Genomic DNA, 25,019 nt, shown 5'->3' on the forward strand with positions numbered 1-25,019 from the left:
TCTCGATACATGTTCAGTGATACAGTACATCTTAGAAATTTTTAAACAGCAATCAATTTGGTTCAATTCGATTCAGCTCTGTCATGATATGATATGATGTAATACAAGACAATGCAATATGTGAATCTTTACATTTTGATTAAATTAAAGCTACATTTGTAGAGTGTTAGTTGCAAATCCTGGGAAATCCCGATAGTTTTACTAAATATAGTAACAGTAGAGAGAGAGAAGGAGACATTACAGTGGTGTTAACATCTTATTATGAGTCTCATGTGTAAATGAGATCCTGTAGCCTAAATGAGAATCTATGAACAAACTTTAAAACTGCTTTACTGCTCTCACAGTCACATGACATCTCTGTGGCTCAGACTTGTGTCTCTGTTCTCTGCTGTCAGACATGTCTTACATAAATGATGTGCAGCAGCGTTTCTCATCTTTCTTATGAAATATTAACTTATTCTACACGTTATGAAAGTTTGGTAGTGTGACACAGTACAATGTCACTTTCACGTGTTTTCAGTGCGGTCTGTTTTGAGGAAATGAAGAGGAGACACAGGAGAGGGAGGGGAAGTGCCTGTTTTGTGTGATTGCAACAGTAGGCGTCCAGTGAGAGCAGTGCAGGCAGAGACGAGATGAGAGAAAACGGAGGGAAGTTACAGCAGCAGCTCCTTGATGCCAAAAATGAAACATATGCACATCCTAATGAGATGTATGGATGCTCTAGTGCTGCATCATGTTTTCGGTTCATGTTGAGCTGTTTGCCAATAAAGGCCGTCTAAACTGATGCGGTCTGCAAAGTCTGATGCATCGGATGCATGAGTTACACCCAAAACAGAAACCTTCCAACACTGAGACTAACCTGGTTTCAAATAACTCATTAGCAAAGTCAAGGTCTCAACTGTCCCAGAGGCTCCAACATCCTTTCCAGATTTGAATAGAAAATTTGAACTATCCTGTATCTCACTGTTCAACTTTTAACACCCTGCCTTCAAACCTTTCTGTCTGTTACAAAGGAGCATTTTGAATGGAAACTTAAATGTATGTGAACACCATGACCCCCTCCCCATAATAAGTTCACAAAGAAAACATTGGTAATTGTCAAGAGGGTTAGTCCTTTATTCAGCCCAGTTAATCCATGTCTAAAATCCAAAAATGGAATAAATGTTCTCTCTTACAAATGCAAAAATATAAATCAGGAACCTCAATTCATTGCAAAAATCCAAAACGGATCACACCAAATGTAGATCTGAGAACAGACAGTCCAGCCTTGAGATCTTCAGTCATCTGCTGAATGGTCTTCTCCTCTCACTGATTTATCTAAAGATCCACATGACTGACTGTTACGGTCTCCGCCCCCCCCCCCCACGTGCTTAACCCTTTTGCCGTGTAGTTCTGTTTGTATATTGCAGTGTGTGAACTCCGGCCTGTGATTGGCCTCCAGCTACGCAGGGCGTTACCTGCACCATCTACACTCTTGATTGGGAGCAGTAATTAATGGCGGTAATTAATGGCAGTAATTAATGCCGCTTTGCCCATTTTCATCTCCTTGTTGTAAAATCAAAGGCACTGAGGACAAAAAAGATTTAAAACTGATATTTCATACTGTCTGTTCAGGTTTGACTGCAGTTGTTCTAGGTGGTCAAACTGCCAAAAACAAACCACCAAACTGTGGTCTGACTAGGAAAAAGGTCCATATCAAACCCCACTGAGGAAACATGGTTAACTGATGAAACTGGTTCTTAAAAAATAATTATATGGCAAGAATCAGACACTCACTTAAAATAAACCCTTACTGTCAATTCAGATTTCATGGTTTATGTTTAAACACAAAAAAGGAAACAACTTCTCAGTTTGCAAAACATGGAACTTAAAAGGAGGAAGTTCTCACACCCAAAGTTTACAATAACAAGAAAAGCAGCTGAACACCAGACTTTCAGGAACTCTCACTGAGTCATTTTGCAGGTGAATACAGAGAGCTGAGACTGTTTTTGATCAACAGACCTTTGAAAAACTCCTGCTGTGAGTTACATGTTTGTTCTTTCTCTGGTTGGTTTCCTGGTTCGAGCTGTTGGTTAATTTCAACAATAAGTTCCAGCCTTTTTAGATTTTTTACATTGTAGTACATTCTAACACCATAATTACACCACAGTTCACTGTATTAATGATGTTCTTTGGGGTAAATCTATTGCAGCTTCTGAGCAGTTAAAGGGAAAGTTCAGTGGGACTTAACTTACATTTCTGTGTGACTGATCCTCCATTTGTTGCAGCTCTTACTGTTGTATTAGTATTTTAAACATTTTAAACATTTTATGTTAAGCCTAAATGCTATCTGAACTACACTTTGTGATTTGTTAAACCTTTATTACATTTGCAAAAATGCAAAAAGGAACATTTCTTTTTTTTATTCACATCTAGACCACATTAGACCAAACCTCTTTGAAAAACCTTCTGAGTTATCAAATTTGGACTAGCTCACCCCAGAGAGGCTCCACACTCCAAGTTTCCCTTAACTTTCCCCTTAAAAGCCAAATCAGAAGCTGCTTAATTTTCGGCTTAATTTTCCATTGAAAGTAAATTATTTTGATGATGAGACAGTTAAGTTGTTGTGTAAAGCAACAATAAATATGTGTTCTGCATTTGTCACACCACTGAAACATGTTATTACCAATTTACCTTTAGGTATACATTGGTGTTACCAGACCATTGCTGAATAAATGTTAACAACAGAGAAGAAGGGCTTAGTTTTAGGGTTGAGAAGATTTGCAAGAGTCACAAATTCAATGCAAAAGTAAGAAACAAATCACAGTTTGCATCATTCTCTTCAGCTCTTTGGCTTTTGAGAGTTTGCATACAAAAATCTCAATTTCATGTTTGTTGTGTAGTACTAAATCTTATTTTTCAAAACCTAAGTTACTTCACTGCTTTGTGTTATGGTGTGTTAAACTACTAAATGTGCAACATTCTCCATGGAGGGAAAAAGGCTGGTGTTGGAACCACTGGGACTTTCCACATATTAACTTTTTCATTTTGTGATTAACTCAACTTTTACAATGGGCCACAGTCTAAAACCACTCAAAATGGTGAAGGAGACCGAAAGGTCCTTTGTCTCTCAACAAATGGAGCCATTGAACTCAGCCTCCCACAGTCCCACAGGGATTGGTTGAGTTGGCCTTCAAGGAACAAAACTCAGCATTTTCTCTCTCTCCCCAGCCTGTGCAGGGGGCAGGTACAGGCAGACCACTGACAAAGGGAGGTGCTCTTTCTCCTCTGTCTTGGAGTATGTAGACCCCTCTTCTTTCCTTGGGTCCTGAGCAGACAGCGATAGCTCCACATCACCACCATATTGGTCTGATCAAGACCCTGAAAAAACAATGGAAGTAAACAGAGGAGCTGCATTTTCTTTGGATAAAAAGCACAATAATGTTTACTTTTCTTAACTGATACATGAGTCCTTTTCATAGTCAAGGGTTTGTGATCTATATGGAGTAGGGAAACAAAAACTTTTTCAGACTTTGTTTACTGGTATTGGTTTCTCTTACTTGGATCGATATGGTGATGACATTGACGTGTGATCCAGAGGTCATCCATAGGAATAGGTCTACACGTCTTTATGGGTATTTGTGTGTTGGTGTGGTCCACCCTTCCTTCCTTTCCTGGTTACTGGCTCTACAGGCACACCTGTTCACAACTGACTCAACAACCCCTGAGTGACCTGTCTCTCACCAGATCTTCAGCTTACCTAGCCTTTTTGCTAGATTGTTGTTTCAGCCTAAGTGGCAGATACGCTCATGGTCAACTTAGATAGTTTCCCTTAGTGATTCAGTATCTTTGTGTGCCCCAGGATCACTGCCTGCCTTCCTGTCTCCTGTTTGCTAACCCACCTGCCTGCCAGTTACTTCCAAGCTTCCAAGCTGGTCCTACCAGCCACACTTCCCCTCAGTCCTGTGGCCACTTGTTCCTGTTCCCCTGCCATTAGTCCTTTATCCAGATCCTAAGCTTCAATAACATATCTTTCCTTACCACCACCACCTTCTGTGTCCTGCATCTGGGTCCCTCCTGTGTTCATAACACAGTGATTGTCAAATTATTATGTGTAGTATACAGCACACTTTTTTGCACTATTTTCTTGACATTGATTATTAAGCTGTGCTGTCATTAAATTGTTATAAAAATAAAATTACAAACTGGACTGTCTTAAAATGACCTATCTTTTGTACCTTGGCAGGGACGGCAGATGGCAACACCTAAAGAGGCCGTCTTGGGAACGTTGGAGAATTTGGGAGCCGAGGACTTTAAAAAGTTCAAATGGTACCTGCAGGGGGTTCTAGAAGGTTTCCCAGCAATCAGAAAGAGTCGACTGGAGAATGCAGACAGGGTGGATACAGTGGATCAGATGGTGCAGACCTACTGTATAAACACTATTAAAGTGACCAGAATGGTTTTAGAGAAGATGAATCAGAATGATCTAGCAACAAACTTCTCAAAAATCACCTCAGAGCCAACAGGTAGGTCATTAAAAAAGAAACAAGACAACTGACAACATGACAATTATAACAGATACAGTAAAAAATAGTGTCCCACCTCATATCAAGAAAGACCCCTCGACTAAACATCAACTTGAGATGGTTGAAGACAGTGAGTTGTCCGGACAATAGCTCACAGGATGGTCACGCAAGGAAACGCAAACCAAGAATGCTTTCTGAATGTTTAAGGGAGAGCAACTTTGAAAATAACAAATTAAACAAATCACAACCAAATGCAGATGGTATCTTGCAGCAAGATACAAACATGATCTTGATTCAAGACAAATTAAATTATAAACTTTAAATTTTGAAATATGCTAATTTTTTTTAGATATAAATGTACTGTGTCATCGTCTCAACTGTGTCATCTCTTTTTTAATCATTCAGACATTCTTGCTGAGTGCCAGAGTAAAGTCAAGGCCAACTTGAAGAAGAGGTTTGAATGTGTGTTTGAGAAAATCACTAAAGCAGGACATTCAAAACCTCTACATGAGATCTACACTGAGATCTACATCATGATGGAAGAGACAGGAGAGGTCAACATGGAACATGAGGTCAGACAGATTGAAACATCCTGGAAACCAGCAACACTGGAAACAACAACCAAATGTGAAGACATCTTTAAACACTTGTCTGACACAGACGAACCAATCAGAAGAGTGATGACAAAGGGAGTGGCTGGCATCGGGAAAACAGTCTTAACACAGAAGTTCACTCTGGACTGGACTGAAGACAAAACCAACCAGGACATACAGTTCATGTTTCCATTCACTTTCAGAGAGCTGAATGTGCTGAAAGAGAAAAAGTTCAGCTTGGTGGAACTTGTTCATCACTTCTTCACTGAAACCAAAGAAGCAGGAATCTGCAGGTTTGAAGAGTTCCAGGTTGTGTTCATCTTTGATGGTCTGGATGAGTGTCGACTTCCTCTGGACTTCCACAACAATGAGATCCTGACTGATGTTACAGAGTCCACCTCAGTGGATGTGCTGCTGACAAACCTCATCAGGGGGAAACTGCTTCCCTCTGCTCGCCTCTGGATAACCACACGACCTGCAGCAGCCAATCAGATCCCTCCTGAGCGTGTTGGTATGGTGACAGAGGTCAGAGGGTTCACTGATGAACAGAAGGAGGAGTACTTCAGGAAGAGATTCAGAGATGAGGAGCAGAGCAGCAGAATCATCTCCCACATCAAGACATCACGAAGCCTCCACATCATGTGTCACATCCCAGTCTTCTGCTGGATCACTGCTACAGTTCTGGACAAAGTGTTGAAGACCAGAGAGGGAGGAGAGCTGCCCAAGACCCTGACTGAGATGTACATCCACTTCCTGGTGGTTCAGTTGAAACTGAAGAATGTCAAATATCATGGAAAATGCGAGAGAGACCCACACTGGAGTCCAGAGAACAGGAAGATGATTGAGTCTCTGGGAAAACTGGCTTTTGATCAGCTGCAGAAAGGAAACCTGATCTTCTATGAATCAGACCTGACAGAGTGTGGCATCGATATCACAGCAGCCTCAGTGTACTCAGGAGTGTTCACAGAGATCTTTAAAGAGGAGAGTGGACTGTACCAGGACAAGGTGTTCTGCTTCGTCCATCTGAGTGTTCAGGAGTTTCTGGCTGCTCTTCATGTCCATCTGACATTCATCAACTCTGGAGTCAATCTGCTGTCAAAAGAAACATGGTGGTCTAAAGTATTTAGAAAGAAATCTAAGCACACAAATATTTACCAGAATGCTGTGAAGAAGGCCTTAAAGAGTCCAAATGGACACCTGGACTTGCTCCTTCGCTTCCTCCTGGGTCTTTCACTGCAAACTAATCAAAATCTCCTACAGGGTTTGCTTAAACAGACAGGAAGTTGCTCAGAGACCAATGAGAAAACCGCTGAATTCATCAAGGAGGTACTCAGACAGAATCTGTCTCCAGAGAGAAGCATCAATCTGTTCCACTGTCTGAATGAAATGAATGATGGTTCTCTAGTGGAGGAGATCCAACAGTACCTGAGTTCAGGAAGTCTGTCCACAGATAAACTGTCTCCTGCTCAGTGGTCAGCTCTGGTCTTCATCTTACTGTCATCAGAAAAAGATCTGGACGTGTTTGATCTGAAGAAATACTCTGCTTCAGAGGAGGCTCTTCTGAGGCTGCTGCCAGTGGTCAAAGCCTCCAACAAAGCTCTGTAAGTGGATCGATCACTGGATATATGTGTAACACTTTATTTGAAGGGATGTGCTGAAGACTGTCAACACCATTTTCATGACACCTGTCATGAACAATCAGAGTCTTATCTTACACCTGACATAAAGCAGGTGAACTGGTGGCACAGGTGACATTGCTATCTTAGACCAGCACAGTTGGCCATTTTTCCTCATCTGCAAAATAGCAAATGAACTTGCATCCAGCCTGTGTGGCCGTGAGCGGAAGGTCTAAAAATGAAGGTTAAAAAAAGGTTAGGCCGGGCATTTGCTATCTTGTGCAGCGCATTGGAGTCAAAATCCCTTGTGTCTTAGATCAACTAAAACTTTGTTGAAGCGCAAAGTCTGTGGCACAAGATAGCACTGAGCACATTTAGACAGAGCACACACACACACACACACACACACACACACACACACACACACACACATCCCCACAATCATAAATAATTTATGTGTGGATTAGTAATAATGAGCAAGCAATGTCAATAAAGAGTAAATATTGAAGCGAACAGCATGCATGTTGTGCGCGTCTTTAACAGATCAGTCACATGACAGCTGGAGCAGCTGTAGTATTTGTGTCTGCATGTTTATTGAGATCCAGCAAAATGATTAGGGTTTAAAAATTATGATCCATAAAATGAATATTATATCTGTCTGCGACAAAATATTGCTGAATTACAGTTATTACAAAACTTGGCTGTATGTTTTCTAATGAGGATCATTAAGAGAATGTCTGTCATTGACTTCCTGTGTTTTTCAGAACTGATTAGAAGATACTTTTATTGGTTTATAAAGATCTTAGTGGTCTTAGTCCTAACTATTTATGAGTTTCAGATTTGCTTTAATCCTACCAGCCCTCATTAACCCTCTGGTCTTCTGGTAGTGGCCTTTAAATTATACCCCAAGTTAGAACAGAAACTCACATTGAGGCATCCTTTCATTACTATGGTATGGTAATGATGGTGTCATGACAGTCTTATGGACACACTTTATCTTTATAGTAAAGAGAATAGAAACAGTGGGAATGTTAAACTTTTTTTTCTTTATCACTATTTTTTTTCTCCAGGCTGAGTGGCTGTAACCTCTCAGAGAGAAGCTGTGAAGTTCTGTCTTCAGTTCTCAGCTCTCAGTCTTCATGTCTGAGAGACCTGGACCTCAGTAACAACGACCTGCAGGATTCAGGAGTGGAACTTCTCTCTGTTGGACTGGAGAGTCAACACTGTAAACTGGAAACTCTCAGGTCAGGTTGCAGCTGTTTGCTAGCAGTTAATCTTTTAAATCCTGATTATTCGGCTTTAGGCTCATATTAGTGAAAATATTCAACATCTGTAGGTTTTTAATGATATTTTTTTAAATTCCAGTCTGTCAGGCTGTTTGATCACAGAGGAAGGCTGTTCTTCTCTGGCCTCAGCTCTGAGATCCAACCCCTCCCATCTGAGAGAGCTGGACCTGAGCTACAATCATCCAGGAGACTCAGGACTGAAGCTTCTGTCTGCTGGACTTGAGGATCCACACTGCAAACTGGAAACTGTCAGGTATGAACAGATAAGAGCTGAAACACTGCAGGTGTCTCTAATTTATCAAATTTCATGTCCATCCGCTGTCGTCCTCTACCTCCTTCCACCTTGTCCTTTTCTGCTGAGATGCAGAGTGTCCCCACAGGTGTTTTGACTTATCTCATGTCATTTGTTTTCCTCCTTCTTCAGCAGTGAAATAGGAAACACTGGAAACCAGTGGTGCAACTTAAGTTTCATCTAACAGTGCAAACTGATCTGAGAACAGCATATAAACAGTTTAGCTGGTCATGCATGAATGTTGGTGTTCATTTCAAGAGACAACATGCAGAGGACAATATTTCACATTCTGTTTTATCATGTGGGAGGAAATCCATAAACCAACCGAGTAGATCAGTGGTGACTGTGCTCGCTTATTATCTTCTTCTTCACATTTTTCTCACAGATAAAAGTGAGAGAATGATGATATTGTTGCCACGGATGAACTTCAGTCTGTTTCTCCATCACACTGACAAACTGAGGAACACTGCTTCATGTTGAGCAGCAGTCAGGACTCATGTTGGATATAAACTCATTGTGACTGTGTTTGTTCCTCCAGGATGGACCATGGTGGAGAGCAGAGGTTAAAACCTGGTCTGAGGAAGTGTAAGTGTGGATTCAATTTGACTCATGATGACAAAACAGGACACAGTCAGTTTGTCTTTAAATACATAGATGATAGTTCATTAAAACTTAATGACAAAATGTGTCATCATTAAACTTTATAGAAATGAAGAACACATCAGTAAACAGAGAATAAATCCTTCAGATGTGTCTGATGATAAACTGCTGCTGTGTTGTGTCTTTTTCTCTCCATCAGATTTCTGTGAACTCACACTGGACACAAACACAGCAAACAAAAACCTCAAACTGTCTGATGACAACAGGACGGTGACACGTGTGGAGGAGGAGCAGCCATATCCTGATCATCCAGACAGATTTGACTTCTGTCAGCTGCTGTGTAGAACTGGTCTGACTGGTCGCTGTTACTGGGAGGTGGAGTGGAGAGGATGGGTTGATATAGCAGTGAGTTACAGAGGAATCAAAAGGAGTGGAAAGACTGAAAGTTGTGTGTTTGGAGGAAATGATCAGTCCTGGAGTCTGTTCTGCTCTAATGGTCGTTACTCTGTCTGGCATAAACACAAAAGAACAGTCCTCCCTGTCTCCTCCTCCTCCTCTTCCTCCTCCTCCTCCTCCTCCTCCTCCTCTGGTAGAGTAGCAGTGTATGTGGACTGTCCTGCTGGCTCTCTGTCCTTCTACAGAGTCTCCTCTGAAAAACTGATCCACCTCCACACCGTCAACACCACATTCACTGAACCTCTGTATCCTGGGTTCAGGTTCTGGTTTGGTGCCTCAGTGTCTCTGTGTCCTCTGTAGGACAGAGACAACCTCCAGTCCTGTGGTTTAAATGTTGGTGGACGAGGCTTCACTTTGGTCAACATTTGACTCACTGATTGTACCTTTAATGTTTTTTTCTGACAAATGTTGAAATGACGTCTTCAGGACTGAACTTGTTGTGTTCAAACTGTGTTGACTTTGATTTTGACTTTAATAAAGTTTTCTTGCAGCAGCATCTAGTAGCTGCTGATGTCTGAAGAGCTTCTCACTGACTTCAATCAAATATTTAGGAGTCGATGTGTACAAATATATGTTTGTAGTAAACATCCAACATGTTAGAGGAAAAGAACCCTGGGTTATCAGTATTACCACGATTATTTCATATTTTGTGCACAAAAATTATATTTGGTTTTCTGCTAAAAATGTGATTCTTGTCAAAAAAAATAGTAGAAAAAACAATTATGATCAAGACATGGGTGAGTAAATTATATTTATCATGAACAAACAAATAAAATAAGGATTTCCTCAATAATATATATATATATATATAACTGTGCTCATACAAGATTACTGATGACGGCACATCAGATTTAAATTAAAATGTATTTCTTTGATTGTAGCATTATAAATGATAATAATTATCACATTAATTATCAGGGTGCTTTGGTACAAAGACATTTCATCTAAATGAGCGATTCAGCTGTCTGTTCTTCTTCCACCACTATGAGAGATCTTAGACCTAATTAAAAGTAACGGTGCCGCAGTATAAAAATAGTCACTACATGCCTTTTAATGTCATCTTATCAATTTCAGAGAGTTGAGCTGTCAGTATACACATAAGAACTGCTGCTGGATGGCCAAACACCTTCTTGAAGCTACTTTTGTATAACTCAACCCTTACAGATTACAGATTCCTTTCAGCAGTTTCCCAAGCTGTTCCAGCATCTGACAGTCAGTCCTGATGGACTACATGGACCCTCAGAAGAGACAAACCAATCACTGGCTCTACGTCAGTGTTTCCCAAGCTTTGTTTTCTGAGGACCAACTTTTTTAAAATGACAAACTATCGTGAACCAAATTACAACAAGCCTAATCAATAAATCTTGAGAAACTGAATAATGCACCTACATAGACAGAATCACAACACACTTACAATCAGCTTCTACGATCCTGCTGTTAGTCCACGACTCAGAAAAATGAACATTCTGGTTAATGAATGACATGAATGAATGGTGGGTGAAATAGGTTGAAGCTGTGTGACCACAGACACACTGAACATTTTGACAGCAGCTGTAACTTCACTGATTGTTTAACTCTGACAGGATCATCAGGATCTGATGTTGATGTTTTCTTCTACACATCCAAAAGGTTCATGTATAAATCCTGACTTCCATCAGAGTTGACCGCCGTTTCCTCAGGAGAGTTTCCTCTGTCCTGTCAAGTTTATAACAGTTTTAGTTTTTCAACACGTGGATACAAAACTAGAAGGAGACATTCGAATCATTAAATAATTTAAACAGTGTCAAGCAGCTCAAGATTTTCAAGTGATTGTGTTTTATTGATATATGAGTGTTTGTCAGTTAAGAAACTAAATAGAACCTGTCTGCGTCCTTTTACTTTGCATTCAGATCATGCATCACTTAAATAGCAAAGTGAGGTTGGACACAACCAAAACGCACCATGCACTTTACACTGAACACTTTAGATCGTGTAAATAGAGCCTGTAGTGTTTGCAGTCTGCAAACTCACCACTAGATGCCACCAAACCTCACACACCAGTCATTCAAGTAAAAATACTAACATCACTTAAAAGTACATGAATGTTAACATGACTGAGATGTAATGGAGTAGAAGTATAGAGCAAAGTAACAAGTAGAACAGTACTGAAGTACAGTACAGTACTTGAGTAAATGTACTTAGGTACTTTCCACAACTGCTGTTTCTCTAGTTCTATAAACTAAATATTTACTAATACACTAATCATTATCTCAGTATCTACATGCAGCAGTTACATAACTGAGTGTCAGAGCAAAGGATCATCTGAAGCCTCGCTAACCAGTCCTGCAGTCTGAAGGTTCACGCTTCACTGACATCACTCTCCTCCCATAGTCCTCACACACACACACACACACACACACACACACACACACACACACACACACACACACACTCTCACACACACACACACTCACACACACACACACACACACACACACACACACACACACACACACACACTCTCTCACACTCACACACACTCACACACACACACACACACACACACACACACACACACACACACACACACACACACACTCTCTCTCTCACACACACACTCTCTCTCTCTCTCACACACACACACACACACACACACACACACACACACACACACACTCTCTCTCTCTCTCTCTATCTTGACAGCAGAGTTCATCACTGGCTCAGAGAGACTGCAGCTGCGTCTCTGACAGTGAATGAAGGAAGGACAGTTTATCAGAGTGTTTATTAAAGTTTATTACAGAGAGCTTATTAACAGAGATGTACTCACAGTACTGGGACACAGCTCGGGGACGCAGACCAGACTACAGGAGATACACAGTGAGTATCAGACTCTTTATGATCCTGCATCTTGACGCTGGAGTTAAGACAAACAGTCCAAAAACAAGACTTTCAAATTAAAACCTTTGTCACTGAACATATCATAATGTTGAGTTATAAATGTTGCAGAGAAACACAGTGAAATTAAATTCACTCATGTTGTTGATTGAATTTATTTCTTTTCCCCCCGTATGCTGCATGTTCACTGTAATCTATACTCATACTCATTTTGTGGGTGCAAAACCTGCATTTCCATGCCTTTATTTTGAAGGTCAAATGACCTCAGGTGTTTTTCTTGTCTCACTCTGTCTGGCTTGACACAGGTCATGCTGATGAACTTGTGAAAGTTTTATGAAGTTAACCGTTTTGTTGAACCTGCTGTTGAACGTGTAGATGTCACATCATTAATCAGCTTGTCTGTGATCATTTATATTATATATTTAATACACACTACGGGTCAAAAGTTTTAGAACACCCCATTTTTTCCAGTATTTTATTGAGAATTATACAGTTTAATGTCTCATTGTACTTTGAAATGAAAGCATAGAACAAATAAACAATTGAAGTTCAAAAATAAATCATGGAATTAATTTATAAACCAAAATGTTTTCTAAACTTTTGACTCATCAGTAGCCACCTCAGGCAGATAGAACAGCTGAACACATTCATGGATTTTTTCTACAATGGAAATCAAACGTTCTTCAGAAAGTTCTTCCCGACTCTGCTGCAGAAGTTCTCATAAATGTGTGGCTCTTGTTGGTTGCTTTGCTTTCACTCTTCTGTCCAGTTCATCCCAAACCAGCTCCATGGGGTTTAAGTCTGGAGACTGTGTTGATCCACTCCATGTTTTCAAGCTTACCATCTTGTTCTTTTTTCCTAAACTCGTTCTGGTAAAGCTTGGACGCATCCTACAGCAAGATAATGACCCAAAACTGCATGGTCACTGCATGGAGCTGCAGAATGCTGTGTAGCCGTTTTGGTTCAGGTTGCCTTTCTCTCTCTGTACAAGTCACCGACCCTGGATCCAGTAAAACATCTCCAGACCATCACGCCTCCTCCTCCATGTTTGACAGTTGATGTCACACACTGAGGAACCATCCTTTCTCCTACTCGACGGCGTACAAAAGTCCTGTGTGATGAACCGAAGATTTCAAATTTTGATTCATCAGTCCATAACACCTTCTTCCAGTCTTCAGTAGTCCATTGTCAGGGTTTCATGGTCCAGACAAGACTCTTTTTCATTCTGACGTCTTAACAATGACTTTCTTGCTGCAACTCGACCTGTCAAACCTGCCACTCGAAGTCTTTTCTTCACAGTTGAAACTGAGACTTGTTTACTCCGACCACATGAAGCTGTTGTCCTGTGAGCCGCCGATCACACGAGCTGTGGACTCTCAGAAACTTGTCCTCTGATTCTGTTGTGTCTTTGGGTCTGTCAGACCTCTTCCTGTCAGTTTCCTCCAGTTTCTGAGTGTCTTTTGATGGTGAAGGAACCTGTTCTCACTGACACCTGGACTTTCTTCACTATTTCTCTGTAGGAAAGACCTTATGATGGTCTGTCTCTCTTTCATTGTTAATTGCCTTTTTCCTTCCATTTTTATAGCAACACACCACTTTCTGCAGGACAATACTGTTCAAATAATGTTCATGAGGGTGTGGTTCCACAGTGTGTTCTAACACTACTTTTATGCAGACAGAGGGGTTGTAAGGAACCAAGAAAAATTGGGACACCTGTAGGAATCAGTAGCACCAACTTTCAAGACTTGATCAACCTCCATTGCTGCAAAACACCTTTCAGTTGTTAACCCAGTTCTTGTTCCCTGAAAAAGGACTTTTTGTATAATTCTGAAATGTACATTATTTTTCAGTTTTTTCAGTACCATTTTTTTAATCTCTGGCAGTTCACCACTGACCTTTGTACCATTTCAAGTTATTAATTGGACTCAAACTGCTTGAATTTCATATATATTTCATTTCATATATATATATATATATATAGTTTTGACTAAATAATAATAGAATTCTTCTTCATGTCCCTTTTGTCTAAGAGTTAATTAGTTCCTACCTGTCATTGTTTACGGGGGACAGGTATGAGTGTGGTACCATGTGTGCAACAGTTTTATTGACCCTGCTGTGAACCACAAAGAGTGAAGTTGTGTGTCCTGAGCTGTCAGGACATTTTGGTGAAGAATAAGTACACAAAGAAAAGTTGTAGTAGTTTATTATCAAGAAAAGAGGGTTACAGACTGACAGATGCATTTTTTCATCTTTCGTCTTTGGATTAATTAGTTGAGACATTCAACAGTCGCCAGGACTTATTGGACAGCGGCTGGCTGCAGTCTACAGCTGCACTTATTTCAGTTTTACATGGAATTTCCAAAGTCTCCGCAGTCATTAGTGGATGATGTTGAGGACAGTGAGTCTCTCACTGATAATGAAAAGAGGGGAAGCATCAGCAAACATCTTGAACTCTGCGTTGTGTTGGTTCTTTAGATGTTTGCTTGTGTTCAGCAGCTACCTTTTGTGACGTGGTATCGGATGTGGGGTATCGAGTCATTTTATGAATATGAGTACGAGTGCATGAGGACGGTATCGGACCGATACCATCGTTGTCGTGTATCAGTGCATTCCTAATTTCAGACATGAGGGTAAATTGCTAATCTATGGTTATATTTATTGTGTTTCATGATGATGTATAAGATATTACAGAGCTGTCCTGCACAGTGTCTGTGAATAGTTCCAAAACTACAAAGAGTAAAATTTTACTCCAGCAACACAGTCACTGTTGTATTCAGGTGCATTATGTTCACTATGAGCGCTGATTTGTTCTTTAACCCTACAGGGAGTCAGTGTGCCTCTTTGCTTGTGTTAGAAACTCTGTGCTGTTAGTTATGAAACATTTTAAAATCCACCAAAATAACCCTGAAATAATTGTAGCATAATATAATGTTGCTGGCAAAACTGCATTAAGCACAAATTGAAAATATTCAGTGAAAACAAAAGAAATAACAATTTTACTGACACTCAAGATTTTAAGTTAACAAATAAATTCAAAGATTTCGATACTTAATTCAAATATTTAATTGGAGTTTTCAGTTTTACAGTGCACTCTTCAAGCATTTTCAAGGTTCATCTTTGAGCTTTTCAGCACCGTACACCAAAACCCATATACTTATTTGCATACTGTATATACACAAAGATTAGTTCACTTCATCATATTAAATCAAAGTAGAACTGCAATTATTAATAAACAATTTAATTAATTGTTAAATATTTTAACCTATTAATTGTTTTTAAGAAAAAGTGAAAATTCTCTGATTTCAGCTTCTTAAATGTGAATATTTTCTGGTTTCTCTGACAGTAAACTAAATATATTTGAGTTGTGACTTTTGAGGACGTCACCTTAGAAACACTGATCCACATTTTATGGACCAAACAACAAATTAATTAATGGAGAAAATGGCTGACAGATTAAGAAATAATGAAAGTAACTGTTTAAGGTGACAAGATTGTGACAGGATTAATTAATTAGTCATTTTTTCCAAAAAAAAAAAAAAAAAAAAAAAAGTCCAAATGATCTGATTCCAGCATCTAAAATGGGGAAGCAAGACATAAAATTCAAGTGTTTTCAAGGATTTACAGCATTTGTAAGAATCCTGTATTTATAACTAAATTTAAAAAAATGAAAAAATGAACATCAACAATCGTATTTTATTTGAATCTCTGTGAAATGAACTTTGGACAAGCTCTTGGGAACTGGTACAACACTGACTACTAGTTTTATTACAGATAATTCACTACATGTAACTGAACTAAAAGCAAATTAAAGTGTGATGAAGTGAACTAAGTGTGTGAACTGTGTGTTTAAACTATAATACTTGCAGAGGATTAAGTGGTAGGAGGCTGCAGGTGTGTCAGTTTTCTCCTGTCTGTCTGCAGGTGGTGGAGGGAGACACTCCTCTTCCTCTGGCCTCAGTGTGTCGCAGGAAGCGCCTTCGCTCTGCAGGCGAGGATGACGAGGAGGCGAGGAGCTGTGCGTCCCGGCCGAACCCCGAAGGCTCGCTGTCGGCCAGTGAGCTGAGCTGCTACGGCAAACCGGAGGAGGAGGAGGAGGAGGAGGAGGAGGAGGAGGAGGAGCTGCAGAGGCTGTGTCAGCGCTGCCACATCATGACATCACAGCTGAACAGACAAGCTGCTGCTCTGGCCGACAGCACGGCGCTGAAGGTCAGCAAAAACACCAAAAAACCCAAAAACTTAGAAACAGTTTCCACAGAGCTCCTGACAGCCTGAATCAAGTACAGCTAGCATGGTTTAGTGATGTGAGGATAAACTGAGGAAATGACTGATTGACCCTTCATAAGTCCCGCCCCTTTTTGCTCTGTACTCTAATAACAGCAAACTTGGTACCTCAGTCATCTGTGCTTTTTCCTGTTTCCTGTACTTAGATCTGCTCAGCTGGTCGATGTTGAAAAGAAAACCACATTTTAAAGATGATTTATAGATGCTGCTGAAGGTGAGACTGTTTTTCTGATTGTGGTGACAAAAGATATATTCCTGTGAGTTTACCACAAGTGCTTTAATAATTACATTTCACTGGACTTTATTAATGCATATTGTCGTGAGTGTAACAAAGCTTCTTTAAGGAATAGGGCAGTATGTAAATGTGTTTGCTGTGGATGTGGAGCAGAGCGACGGTGCAGCTCACAGCAGAGCAGAAACCTAAAGTTAGCAGTAAGTTGTCAGTGTGGCAGTAAATGTACACTTCAGGTTACAGTGTGTCAGTTAATAAACGCTGCAGCTTCTGTTGTTTCCAGCTGCTGGGAAACTTACAGCGTTGCTCTGAAGTGCTGCTCCAAAGCTGAGCAGAAAAAGCTTATTTTAAGCTAATGCTAACACTAGTGTTGTACCTTAACAACGTCAGTGTTCGTATCTATTTCACAAGCTTCGTAATTCAGCCTTAAATAAATCCAATACAGAATGTCTTCTGTAATTCTTTATCCATTTTTTCTGTGTTGTAATCAGTTGTTGTTGTTGGCATGTTTTTAGCCACCCTCTGGCAATCCCAAGATGCTTTGAGTTGAGTCTGTCAGCTAATCAGAGGCTGTGCTCCTGTTTTGTGTGTGACAGCGTGGATTCTTAGGTTTATTAATAGATCCATGCCCTGTCCTCAACATGATGGTGACCTTTCAGAATGAAATTTGTGGTGATGACAGGAATGAGCTCAACCTCACGGTAAGCATCGCGCGGCCACTGTATTGTGGTGGGCTAATCGGTTATGATCACAGCCTTAGCTGGAGGTCCTGTAAAAGACAAATATAGTCACATCTTCAGTTACCTAATGTTTTCCCTCTTTAAATGTTTTAGACACCTTTTTATTCATGTAAAATGTCTCAAAGCCACAAAGATCAGAGTCTACACCACAGGGAGTAACTCACTCCTGCAGAGAACCGAACTCCTGAAAAGCATGTGAAGAGACTTAAAATTAAAATATGATCTTGAAAGTGAGCAGAATATGGCAACATTAAATTTAAAATAGTTAAAACCACTAAGCATCTGTGTACAGACAGTATAAAGTCCCTCCCTGTTTTTGAGATTGTTGCCTAAATGTTTTTAGGCTTTTTTGCAATGAAATTGTGGGATTAAGTGACAACTGCAAAAGAAAGTTGTGCTTTTTCATATATGAATAATTAATTACAACCAAAGGCAAGTTGTTGCAGGGGAGAACAAAACTCTAAGTACAAATTCTGCTTTATTTGTAGATGATGAAGAGCAGAGAGTGTTGATTCAAACTCATTCAAAAAGACAAACTTTATGTTCTATTCAGTACCTGTGACAAAATAAAAAATATAGAAATGGCTGGGTTCATTGAGACAAACATGTATGATGCAGAGAAGCTGCAGAGTTTGGACAACATTGTAAAGCAGTGCAGAATTCACAGGGACTGGTTGGATTTGTATGAATTTTAGCAACATAGCAGCTTCCTGGAGGGACTCAGTAGAGCTGTTCTGATTATGGTGTTTAGAAACCCGCGATCTTTGCTGTCTTGTCTTGCAGCTCTGTGGAGCTTTTATTCTCTTTTAGCTGCTAGTTTTGGTTTGTGGTGTCACTGTGTGTAGATATATAGGTCAAGAGGTTAACACTGATGTAGTTTGTGCTGTTTTTCCTGCTAAGATTATACTTTATAGTGAATTAGGCTTTTATTTGTTTTGTATTGATTTTAGATTGTGTTAGGTTGTCTATATTTCTACTCTGATTGTGTTATAAAGTGTGTGTGAGTACAGAGAGCAGCTCTGGGTGAATCACTTTCTGTCCTGTTGCTGTGATTTCTGCGAGTCAGTGAAGTGTGGAGGCCTCGGCCGCTTCAGACGTGTTCAGAGACGTCAGTTTGACGCTGAACTCGTCTGTCAGGTTTTTATGTAGAAGCGCACAGCTGAGAGAGCTTCACTTTCTATGATGTTAACTCTCTCTCTCTCTCTCTGATATGTTCGATGATCTGACCTCACTGCCTCTCTCTCCCTCTTCATCTCACTCTCTCACTCCGTTGTCGTTTGCTCTGTTGCACACAGACATGCATGCACACACACACACACACACACACACACACACACACACACACACACACACACACACACACACACACACACACACCAGAACTAGTTTGCTTTAGAAAGTTGTGTGATTTGTGGTTCGATTCCCTTCACTGTAACTGTGGATCTTCAGTGTGAGCTTCAAAAACCTGAATAAACTTTTGACTCTGGTCACTGATGAAAAGACATTCAGAATTTGTTAATCAGTGACTCCTGCTCAGAATAAAAAGGGGAGAATGTAATCAGGAAACCAGCAGCAGTTGAACTTTCAAGTTTAACAGTGAAGTTGTCTAGTGGCAGTAAGATGAATGCAGATGAAAAAACACTGCAGAAAAGTTCAACAAGTTCCCACGTCTTGTTCCCAGCTGCTGCATGAAGTGGGTTCTGAACCAGAGCAGAGTGAGCTGGTATCTGCCTCACCAAGGTCACAAAGTGAAGATGAATGTACTTATTCAGTGCTGTTTTTCTGGGCACCAACCTCATTTTTTCATGTATATATAAAATTTACTTGAAGTCTAAATAAATGACACATCTGAGGCATGAGAAGGATGGGCTGAAATCAGAGTGTTTCCTTTGCGTGAGACGAAAAACTTAAAAAGAGTCTGACTCACTTGCGTCACTTGTGGTTATGACAGGGGGTGAGAGATAAACCAGCCTGTTGATGCAGGTGTGACAGGATATCTGTGGGCAGTATTTGCAGTTATTACTGATTATTACTGTAATCTTAAAGTTGTAATGTTAAAGATTTCAGTCCTAGTAGATGTGGTGACATCTCTAGTTCTTGGTGGCAACGGCACATGTGGTTTGATACTACAGGTCCCAGAATTCTGGGGCAGCAAAACAAACTATTGTCATTTTATAGAAAAAGTCAGGAAGTAATTGGCCTTTTTCCATCATTTTGTAAGCAACTGATTTTATGCTGCACACAGCATGAGTTAGTGAACAGCAGGGAAATGCAATTTTGATGAACACTTTGAATTTCCTGTGACAAATTCAAAATAAAAGTCAACTCTTTACCTTCGTCTGTGGGCCATAAGCTCAGTCACCACTGTGCTACCTCATTCAGCAACAGAGGCTTAACCTTTCTGAACATTTTCAACATTGCCACATTAAGAAACTGATTTTGTTTTCATTTTGTAAGTGAAATATACCCTCAGAGGTCTAAACGGCACAGCAGTCTCATTTATAACAGCTTGTCTTAACTTGCGGACAGCAGGGAAAGTCCTGTGTTCATTTGTTAATTAATTTGCTTTATGTTTTCCAAAACATATTTTCACACTTTAAATTTTCCTGATTTTGTTTAACCCCCGTGTTTATATAGGGCCAACCAATAAGATCTGGATCAAAGTCATATGTTGTGAAAGTAAAGACTTCTTTTATGTCTTTATTCTCAGAATACTTTTCTTTACAGTTCTGATCTTATTGTCACAGTATTTTTCTCAGTTTGTTACTCGCAGTCTGATCGCAGCACCATCTGGTGGATGTTAGAGGAACTGTAGTGACACACTTCCGACAGCTGATTGGTCAAAGCTGTGATTGGGAGATGTTTACAGAAGCTGTGTGTACAGAGATGAATGATGGCAGCAAGATCACAGCAGCAGGAAGTAACGGTCCCGCTGCTGTAAAAGCCCTGAGGACCCGCTTGGTCAGCAGAAAGGCGACTTGGTCGGCAGGAGCTTTATGAGCTGGACTCTGAGTCCGTCACAGAGTGCTGACTGTCAGATGTGGAGTCAGTCATTATTCTGATTATTAACACAGATCATATTTCAGATAATATCGATGGAGCCCTGGCAGGTTTTACCGCAGAGTGTCGGCAGAATAACTGTTGTTGGTTCGAATCCTGGACTGACCTGGTTTGAACAAATCTGAGAGTTTGGGCTGATTCTCTGTTATCAGGTGAAGTCAGCTGCACATGTGTGTCTTCAGTGCTTGTTTAAGGTTCAGAGTTTTTGAATTGTTAGAGATACACACAGTCTGTTTGGTTCAGGCTGAAATCATTTGCCATTTCTGTCATCCATCCACCATTAATATTAAAATTAACATTTAAATTAAAATGAACACATTTGGATGTGAGGAATACATAATCACACTGTCCAGCTCTGTCCCAGACAAATTACTTTATTTACAACAGCAAATATTTTTTGAGGTGTAATACAGACTGTTTCCTGTTAATACAATGAGGGAATGCTGTTAATTAAAAAACCTGGTAAATTGCAAAATACAGAACATATCATTTAAACATTCAGTGTAAACATATTTAATTTGTTTTACACCAAAATAGCCAGTCTGTCCAATAGATTATATAGATTATAATAGATTATATAGGTTATATAGATTATAATAGATTATATAATGTTATCAAAGCTGAACAAAAGTGTTCACAAAGACAGGTGACAGTCCTGTTTCTGAGAGTTTAATACCCTTTGCTGAAAATGAATAATAGGCCTAAATGCTAAATTTAAGTCCCACGTCCATCTTGGGATGTTCATGGCGTGTAGAGTCTGCACCTTCATCTGCGCCTTCGACTGCACCTTCATCTGCACCTTCATCTGCACCTTCATCTGCACCTTCATCTGCACCTTCATCTGCACCCTCTGGTTCATGTAAATGCAGCAGTGCTGGGAGATCAGCTGGTCTGGCGTCTCCTTTATAAAAATCTGAATCTATAGTTCTAACTGACCGGTCTGATGTGTGTACAGGACTGTTTATTCACACTGCAGCGGTCTGGTGTTGTTTTCAGGTGATTGAAGTTACACACAGTGAGCTGTGGTGTGTAACGACACTTCTGAGGAGGCTGTGGACGTATCGACACATCATGCCTCTCCTTTCTGCTCTGTTTGCATGCTGCCTTCACTGACCACAGAAGAGTATGAGCCTTAAACTTGTACGGCTGGTTTTGGGAGAGTCAAATGTCCATCTTTCATTCAGGCTCCAGAGGTGATTACGTGCCTGATCCTGGCAGGAAGTTTCCACTAAAAGATAATTCTGAATATGAGTCAGTAATATACAAGTGTATAGTTGTACTGTAAATTTGACACTAATTGATTTATCATGTATTTTCATTATCACGTTAATTTTAGAACCCTTAAAGTTACCAGTCCAAGTTTTTCATAGCTGCCACGTCTGTTCAGAATGAGAGGACAGAGAACTCATGTTTTCTTTTATGTTTGAACACAGTGGACGGACCACAGCTGACAGCCAGCTGACTGACTTCTGCATCAGTGTCAGTAGAACCGTTCCTCTGTGTGTTCTGTCGGTTCTCATTTCTGAACTCAGTCAGTGTCACTTTCTCTGATTCACCTGTCAGCTCGTTTTAATTAACAACGCAGGTATTAGAAGGATGTCAGCTGCAGCCGAGTGTCCAGAGGTCAAAGGTCAGATGTGATGAACCATCCTCAACAAAATCCTCATGTTAAGAAGTCAGAGATGAGAAATAAAAATCAAAAGGCCAGTAACATAACTGTGAGAAAATAGTAATTATTATAATAGCTGATTAATTCATCAGCCATGATATTAATAAATTTAACATTTAGATCATTTTTAGACAAAACATTTTTTAATAACTTCAGTAAATGTTTCATTTGTGTCATCAGATTATTAATAAACAAAATATAATCAATGAATCAATTGATAAGGCTCCATTTTTACCAGCTGCAACACTAAAATCATACAAAATTTTGGTGTTAGTACTTTTACTGAAGTACAATTTTATATTTATTTTATATTGTTAGGCTGCTGATATGATAAGAAAGTTTATGTAGCAGCACATTTTGTACAAAGGGGAATTCAGTGTCCTTCACATCAATAAAAAACAGCATCCATATAACAAAAACAGTTGAAAAAGGTTAAAAATACATCAAATAGTGGTAAAGAAGAGTCATCTAAAGAAAAGTGCCATAAAATAAAATAAGAAGAACAAACAGTGGAATAAAAACATAATGAAAGTGACTTTGACTGCAAGAAGTCAACTTCTGGTTTCACATGAACGCCGGCGTCCTGCGTGACTTTATTTGACCCATCCATCCATTCGATGGACGTTCTTCTACACAAACTTATTAACAGGAAAACAATTCATCAATAATTCAATCAGAATGTCCCTGTGGAGTCACTGATACACTGCAGGAGTCAGTATTAAAGGATTTCAGCATGTAATCAATTAAATCAGTTCAATACCAGTTCACCATGTCAGTGAGAGGATCTGTCCTCCACTGCAGTGTCTCCTCCATGTCCTCGTCCCTCCTCTCCACGCTCTGTCAACACGCATCATATTCAACACGGCCACCGAGCAGCTCAGGAGAGGACGAGCCGGTCGGGTCCAGATCACAGAGTCGGTCCTCGCTACGCTAACGAGCATCAGAGCAGCTCAGATCCTGGATGGAGAGCTGAGACAGAGGTCACATGATCAGATCAGACTCATCAACTCAATTAACTGACGCTTTAGTTTGATGAATTCTCACTTTATATATAACGTTTTTATATTTCCGTGATATGGAAATATTATATATTATATTTCCATCCATCCATCCATCCATCCATCAATCCATCCATCAATCCATCAATCCATCAATCCATCATCCATCAATCCATCAATCCATCCATCCATCTATCCATCATCCATCAATCCATCATCCATCCATCCATCCATCCATCCATCCATCCATCCATCCATCTATCCATCATCCATCAATCCATCATCCATCCATCCATCCATCCATCCATCCATCCATCCATCCATCCATCCATCCATCATCCATCCATCATCCATCCATCCATCCATCAATCCATCGTCCATCCATCAATCCGTCCATCAATCCGTCCGTCCATCAATCCATCCATCCATCCATAAATCCATCCATCCATCAATCCATCATCCATCCATCCATCAATCCATCATCCATCAATCCATCATCCATCCATCCATCCATCCATCCATCCATCATCCATCCATCCATCCATCAATCCATCGTCCATCCATCAATCCGTCCATCAATCCGTCCGTCCATCAATCCATCCATCCATCCATAAATCCATCCATCCATCAATCCATCATCCATCCATCCATCAATCCATCATCCATCAATCCATCATCCATCCATCCATCCATCCATCCATAAATCCATCCATCCATCAATCCATCATCCATCCATCCATCAATCCATCATCCATCCATCCATCCATCCATCCATCATCCATCCATCCATCCATCCATCAATCCGTCCATCAATCTGTCCATCCATCCATCCATCCATCCATCGTCCATCCATCAATCCATCAATCCATCAATCCATCAATCCATCATCCATCAATCCATCATCCATCAATCCATCATCCATCCATCCATCATCCATCCATCCATCCATCAATCCATCCATCAATCCATCCATCCATCAATCCATCCATCCATCAATCCATCATCCATCCATCCATCCATCCATCCATCCATCCATCCATCCATCCATAAATCAATCCATCCATCAATCCATCGTCCATCCATCAATCCGTCCATCCATCCATCCATCAATCCATCGTCCATCCATCAATCCGTCTGTCCATCCATCCATCCATCCATCCATCCATCCATCCATCCATCCATCAATCCATCAATCCATCATCCATCCATCATCCATCCATCAATCCATCCATCCATCCATAAATCAATCCATCCATCAATCCATCATCCATCCATCAATCCATCCATCCATCCATAAATCCATCCATCCATCCATCCATCCATCCATCCATCCATCCATCCATCCATCCATCCATCCATCAAGCCGTCCATCAATCCGTCCATCCATCCATCCATCAATCCGTCCATCAATCCATCCATAAATCCATCCATCCATCCATCCATTCATCCATCCATCATTAAATCTTGTATCTAATATTCTCTCAGCAACTAAACTTTAAAAGTGTTTTTACAAACATTAGAAACAACAAACAACATAAAACAGGTAAAATTCTTAAAAATTGCTCTGTTGTTTGTTTTAATGATGTCATTTCATTAAAAGTTCCAGTTCCAGTTTGTCATGTTAAGTCTTTTCCGTTGTGTTATTTTTGGTCTTATCAAATAGTTTTTGTTTTCTTTTTCTCAGTCTTGATATGTCTGTTATGTATTTTACATTGTTTTTTGTGTTGTGAAGTTGTTTTCATCTTGTTCTTGTGTTTTTTTGTGTTGTGACATTGTTTTGTCTTCTTATGTCATTTTAGTTGTGGTGTCTGAACTTC

At 40.0% G+C, this 25,019-nt stretch overlaps 1 protein-coding gene across 1 annotated transcript; it reads left to right on the forward strand.

Moving 5' to 3' along the window:
* Positions 1–3,640: 3,640 nt before the first annotated feature.
* Positions 3,641–9,859, forward strand: LOC146314909 (protein NLRC3-like). The gene is given in 6 exon segments (XM_084736773.1): positions 3,641–4,505; positions 4,911–6,699; positions 7,785–8,025; positions 8,027–8,253; positions 8,831–8,877; positions 9,092–9,859. Coding segments are annotated over 6 exon segments (3,132 nt in total). The 5' UTR covers positions 3,641–4,234; the 3' UTR covers positions 9,649–9,859.
* Positions 9,860–25,019: the final 15,160 nt, after the last annotated feature.

This window comes from Lutjanus erythropterus, chromosome 15 (genome assembly GCF_056507025.1).
Source record: "Lutjanus erythropterus isolate fLutEry1 chromosome 15, fLutEry1.hap2, whole genome shotgun sequence".
In the NCBI taxonomy this organism is placed as follows: domain Eukaryota; kingdom Metazoa; phylum Chordata; class Actinopteri; order Lutjaniformes; family Lutjanidae; genus Lutjanus; species Lutjanus erythropterus.